The following is a 5,618-nucleotide window of genomic DNA, read 5'->3' as shown; positions in this document are numbered from 1 at the left end:
AATGGGCATGGCATCAGCTCAATTATATAAATGCGTACAGTATGTTATTCATTGTCGATGTGGGACACTTTGAACTTTATATTTATGCGCTTTGACTTCCGCATTAACAACTTGACATATAATATACTTTACCTTATCTTTCTAATGTTTATAAAGGAACAAGGAATAAGGATATCGAAGGTCACACGTTATAAAACCTTACTAGTATATATAAATGAGTGCGTGCCCAAATAAAATAGATCTCTCTCTCCTCTCTCTTAGAATTTATAACTAGAGGGAAAAAACATAGGTATGCATTAATAGGTGCAAGCATTATATCCCACAACATTCAAACATTTTCTTTTCATGTTGAATTACTTGAAACATTCTTTTAAGTAGTGTTTGGTTTGATGGAATGGAAAAAAATGAAATGGAATGGAATGTTTTTTTATTCTATTCTATTGTTTGGTTGGTAAAATCAAATAGGAAATGTTTTTCTAATAGAAATGGGAAATGTTTTTCTAATGGAATTCTTATTACATCTTTTGATGGAATTATTATTCCACTCAAAATTGGGTGGAAAACCAATTCCATATTCCATCATTTATATTATCATATTATTTTTATATTATTAATAAATTGTGATTCTTATATTACATTATAATACTTATTTGTTTTTACATCATTCTTATTATATATTTGAAATAAATCATTATTAGATTTGTGTATATATATAATTTGTGAATCTATATATTTTAAACAAGAAAAATAGATTTTTTTAAAAACAATGGATTCTATATAATTCTAAAATAAAATTAATTTAAACTAAACAAAATAATTTTTATAAATTTTGAAGTAAAAAAAGTGTTTATTATACAAAAATACATTATTATATATTTATTTAATTATTTTAAACATACATCTTAAATTTAGTAACCATCGTATAATTTTATATTATGTAAAATATAACATCAATTACAAACTGTTAAAATTAAAAATATATCTTACTAAGATCTAAATTAATATAAAATTAGATCTTATAAATTATTTTAATAAAGTAAAACTAAATATTCCATTACATTTTTTAAGTATTAATGATATTTTATTATACTTCTTTCTACAAAATATTTATGTATACTATATATTATTTATTTGTTTAATTTGTATATAAGGGTAATTTAATAAAAAAAGTTAAAACATCTATCAATATATTATTCATACCAGGAGAGAAACTTAAAACATCGATCAATTTATTGTTGTTAAGTCAATTTTCTTCTCCGTTAAAGTATCACATGGAGGTGGAGCATTGCCAAAAGCACCAGCTTACAAAGAAAAACAAAAATTGCTTGAGCTTCCCAGCAGCTTATGATTCCTTTAAATACATATGCTAATTCATGTAACAACAAATTAGATACATTTATCACCAATTACATCCCATTATGAGGATTCCTTCCTTGTTGGATCCAATAGCCCTTTGATATGATTCTCTACTTTCTTCTGGATTGAAGGGTAAGCTATCTTTTGAAACACCTCCGCTCCAAAGGACAAGACAAGAGCCTTTCTAGCTGTTTTTAAGTCGATCCCACGAGCCAAGAAATAGAAGAGTTGGCCTTCTTCAAGATCACTAATTGCAGCTCCATGGGAACATTTGACATCGTTTGCAATGATTTGGAGATTTGGTTTGACATTGACGGAAGCGCGAGGTTCAAGGAGAAGGCTTCTAGTTAACTGACCTGCATCTGTCTGCTGAGCATATCTGCACAGAAGAAGTACAGCTTACATCTGAGGAAGTATACTGAAGACAAAATTTTAATAGCTCAAAAGACCAGAGAGCATATAAATTCCACAAAAGTAACGAATCTTGAATGCTTTTTTTTTTTTGAGTAAAACGAAGCTTGAATGTTGAAATAATTACAAATGGTGAAGTTTCCTTAACATTCAGTCTTACTGGCAAGTTATTTGTTTAAACAAATGAATCCAATCAAATTACATGGTTCTAGTTAAAATTATACAGCTAGGAGGAGGTCATGTGGAGATAACGAAATTCTGACATGGCATTTTGTGATCTGTAACAATAGTTAAAATATGACGACAATTCAATTTACCAGAGATAAGCGTTATGCAGATAAGAAACAATTACCTGTTAACTTTTACATTCCCGTCAAATATGGCTTGTCCTTTAGGGTGAGATACAATACATTTGTGAAGTTGTCGAGAATAACCACGAGGATGGTCTAAAACTAGACGACTATGTAGATCCTGTGTTTGATCACTGACAGACAAGTGCAAGGTCGATAACTCGGTTACTGTATCTGGTCCCAATTGCTTGACATTGACATTGTGTCTGCCGAGTTTTCCACCCGTACTGATCTCTATGAGCTCATAGGTGCTAGCCAATTCCTGCAACAATCAACTCCATGAATCTACTGCAGCTAGATAAGTCGTTATATTTTCAATAATACTAACATTCATATAAAATAAGTTCTTTCCATTACGAAAGAAGAAACCATAGAGCATAATTTAAGAGGTTACATAATGCAATAAGGCCAGGAGAAACATTAATTCATGCAAAACTCTTCTTTAATTGTAAATCTTGACAATTATCTTAAACAAGAGAGTGGTTCCTATAACTTTTAGTTCTGATTTCTAAATCATAGTAGCAATTACCACTTCACACAGGATATTTCACACGCCAAAACCCATCAGAAATACTAAGTCAAATTCCATCTCTAGAAGATATCTTAGTTATAAACTGCAGAAGCAGCCACACTTGCTTACTAATACAGTTTGAGGAAATCTGTGACAAACATTACTACAACAAGAGGAAATTCCTTAAACAAGTACATAACAGGAAACTCACTTTTGTTCTCTAGAAAAACGGTGTCAGAATCTCATGGGCATTAACTAGGAAATGCATAAATTGTGAAGCAAACATTCACTTTCCAAAAGTTGAACGGATTTGTACTGCACCATTAGGGTGAAAAAAAATGAAAAACTCATAAGAGTAGCATAAATCACTACAACATTGCACAAGTTATCCACGTATGATTTTACAAACCATGACCATCTTAATTAAACAAACTATGCAAGCCAAAGCACGTTTGGAGCCATATGTAGAAATTACTCATTTATTGCCTAATGTTTCAATTAAATAACGAAACAAACATACAGTAGTCAGTACTATGAATATGAAGAAACTACCATGTCCTATAAACCTTCCAAAATTCAATCCAAGTTTCATACCGAAAACTTAGTGACAAAAACATAAACAAAAAGAAATGGAAGAAAAAAGTCACCTGGCGAACTGAAGTCCACTTTATATGAGCAGCATTCAAAGATTGAGTTTGAATATAAGAATGCTTAACCTTTCCTCCTTCTCCAACCACAACATCCAAAACCGCATTAGCCCAGTAACACTTATTCCCATCTCCACCCAAAAACTCCTCAATTATCTCAACCTCCGCACCATTCTCCACTAAAACAAGCACCCTTGGATTAGAAATGGGCATTTTCTCCGAACCCTTTTCGCTTCCCTCAATGGAGAAGTAGCTCAAATGAATTGGACTCTCAACCCTGCACCCAGGAGGGACATAAACCACAGTCAAATCCGGTGCTCCAATTCCGTTAATGGACCAAAACAAGTCCCCCCCAGGACCGTTCCCCACAAACTCACCAACCCTTTTCGCAATACTCTCTTCAGAGAGCTCCAGCAAGCTACCTACAAAAACCCCATTCGGCAACTCAGACGAATTTGATACCGAATTCACGGAAAACCCATCAGCTATAATCAAATTTGGGTATTGGGTATCTGTAGAAATCGTCAGAGACTTTGGTGGATTTGGGACTGGTTCGATTTGGGACTGTTTGATAAAGGAAATGTCTAAGTACCGAAAGGGCTCGTCTTTCCGAGAAGGCCATGGGGTTGAGAGAAGGGTCTCTGAAGAAGTGTCCCTGAGCTTTTGGAGAGATAAGGTTGCCGAGGAAGAGGAAGAAGAAGAAGAAGAAGGAAGCGAGTCTTCGAGGGTTTCTGCAAGTTGGAGAACGAAGGGGTCTGAGAAGTTGGGCTGAAGAGTCAAGGAAGACCGGATTGAAAATCTGGGTTTGGGTTTGGAAGTGGAAAACTGTGGGATTTTGGGTCTGTAAATGTGAGACTGTGTGAAGGCTAAGGCAGCCATGGATGGTTTGATATACTTTTCTATGACAAATGTTCGGTAACTGACTTCGGAAACTATGCGTAATCTAAAACTTTTTTTTTTGTTTTTATAAAGAAAAAAAGCAAAATTAAAAATTAATCGTAGGTACAGTTCTCCCATTGTAATTCTTTTATTTAGTTTTTTATTTTTTATATTTGTGGCAAAAGTAATTAAGGGTGTGATTGGTTCGCGATTGGAAAACTGTATTTTTGAAAAGTGGATTCTGAAATGAAAATCTGAATTTAATGACTAAAAACATGTTTTTGAAAATGTGATTGGTTCAATGTCAGTAAACTGTTTTTGAGTTTTAAAAAATTAAATCTGTGATTGGTATTAAATTTGAAAATATAATAGAAACTAAAATATGTGAGATTTTGGAAAATAATTTCACAAAACTGAGAAAACAAGCTTTTCTCGTTTTCTAAATTATAACACAATATTAAAATTCTGATTAGGATACAATTTTCAAAAACACCATACCAATCATATATTTTAGTGGGTCCACTTATTTTGAGTTTTTGAAAACATAAAATCAAATCTAAATCTAATACCAATCACACCCTAAATTATACAAAATATTTTACTTAAGTATCCAAGTTATTTTTTTGACAATAAAAGTACTAAAGTATAACTTTTACTTAGTACCTGCTAAAAGTTGAATTTGAGTATTGTTGTCCGCATTTTTACCTCCGACACGTGGCAACCCGAGTGACTGGCTTGGACGTTCGTAGGCATCCTCGGGGCATGTTACTGCTCGAGGTCTTTAGTCGGAGCAAGGATCCTCTTAGGTGAGACCTTGCCTTTGATAGTGGGTCATGGGTGCTGTTTACCGAGTTTTTCGGAAACGAATACAAACAGAATAACAAAAAGATAAGAACTGTAGAAGTGCAGGAATATAATTAAACAAACAGGTTTTTTACGTGGTTCAGGCGTTAACGAGCCCTAGTCCACGAGTCGATGTTATTATCCTTGTAGAGAATTACAGTAAGATAGCTGGTGTATAAGAACTTCACACGCTCACAGTGTTTCTCTCGGGTTCTCTTGAAGAAGATGAAGCTAGAGAGATTTTAGTAGAGTTCTTGCTATATAATTTGTTCGTTGTCCCCTCTATCGTAAAATGAGGGGGTATTTATAGCTAAGGTTTTGGATTAGGGTTTTTCTCTACTCACATGAGTCTTAATTACACCAGCCATAAATAGGGGATACAATCACTGTAGTAGCATGGCTACAAGACTCTATGTGGGTATATTTACGTGAAAGTATGGGGAATACACAAAGTCAGCCGTCTTTTCCACGTTGTCAGCGGAACAGTAGGCGAAAAGGTACCCTTAGGCGTGCTGGGATGCTGGGATGTGTGCGGCCTTGACCTGTCGGGCGTGTCAGGCGGGATCCTGTGTCAGGTGGATATCATTCCAAATATACCTCCTCCATGACTCGACCGCTTGG

At 34.1% G+C, this 5,618-nt stretch overlaps 1 protein-coding gene across 1 annotated transcript; it reads right to left on the bottom strand.

Annotated features, from left to right (window-relative positions):
- Positions 1 to 1,207: 1,207 nt before the first annotated feature.
- On the bottom strand, positions 1,208 to 4,222 carry LOC133777937 (protein ABCI7, chloroplastic). The gene is made up of 3 exons (XM_062217699.1): positions 3,276 to 4,222; positions 2,120 to 2,379; positions 1,208 to 1,735 (listed from the first exon to the last, which is right to left on the bottom strand). The coding sequence occupies exons 1-3, from the start codon at positions 4,152 to 4,154 to the stop codon at positions 1,417 to 1,419; spliced, it is 1,458 nt and encodes a 485-aa protein (XP_062073683.1). The 5' UTR covers positions 4,155 to 4,222; the 3' UTR covers positions 1,208 to 1,416.
- Positions 4,223 to 5,618: the final 1,396 nt, after the last annotated feature.

The sequence above is a fragment of the Humulus lupulus genome, chromosome 5, assembly GCF_963169125.1.
Source record: "Humulus lupulus chromosome 5, drHumLupu1.1, whole genome shotgun sequence".
NCBI lineage: Eukaryota > Viridiplantae > Streptophyta > Magnoliopsida > Rosales > Cannabaceae > Humulus > Humulus lupulus.
The sequence above is the reverse complement of the archived record's forward strand: the minus strand, read 5'-3'. Positions and strand labels throughout refer to the sequence as shown.

Bases quoted from the DNA above. Each gene is read 5' to 3' on its own strand.
- LOC133777937 (XM_062217699.1), bottom strand. From the start codon at position 4,154: ATGGCTGCCTTAGCCTTCACACAGTCTCACATTTACAGACCCAAAATC. The intron at 2,380-3,275 runs GTGACTTTTTTC...TGATTGTTGCAG, and splicing joins AGTGGACTTCAGTTCGCCAG to GAATTGGCTAGCACCTATGA. The intron at 1,736-2,119 runs GTAATTGTTTCT...TCTTCTGTGCAG, and splicing joins GGGAATGTAAAAGTTAACAG to ATATGCTCAGCAGACAGATG.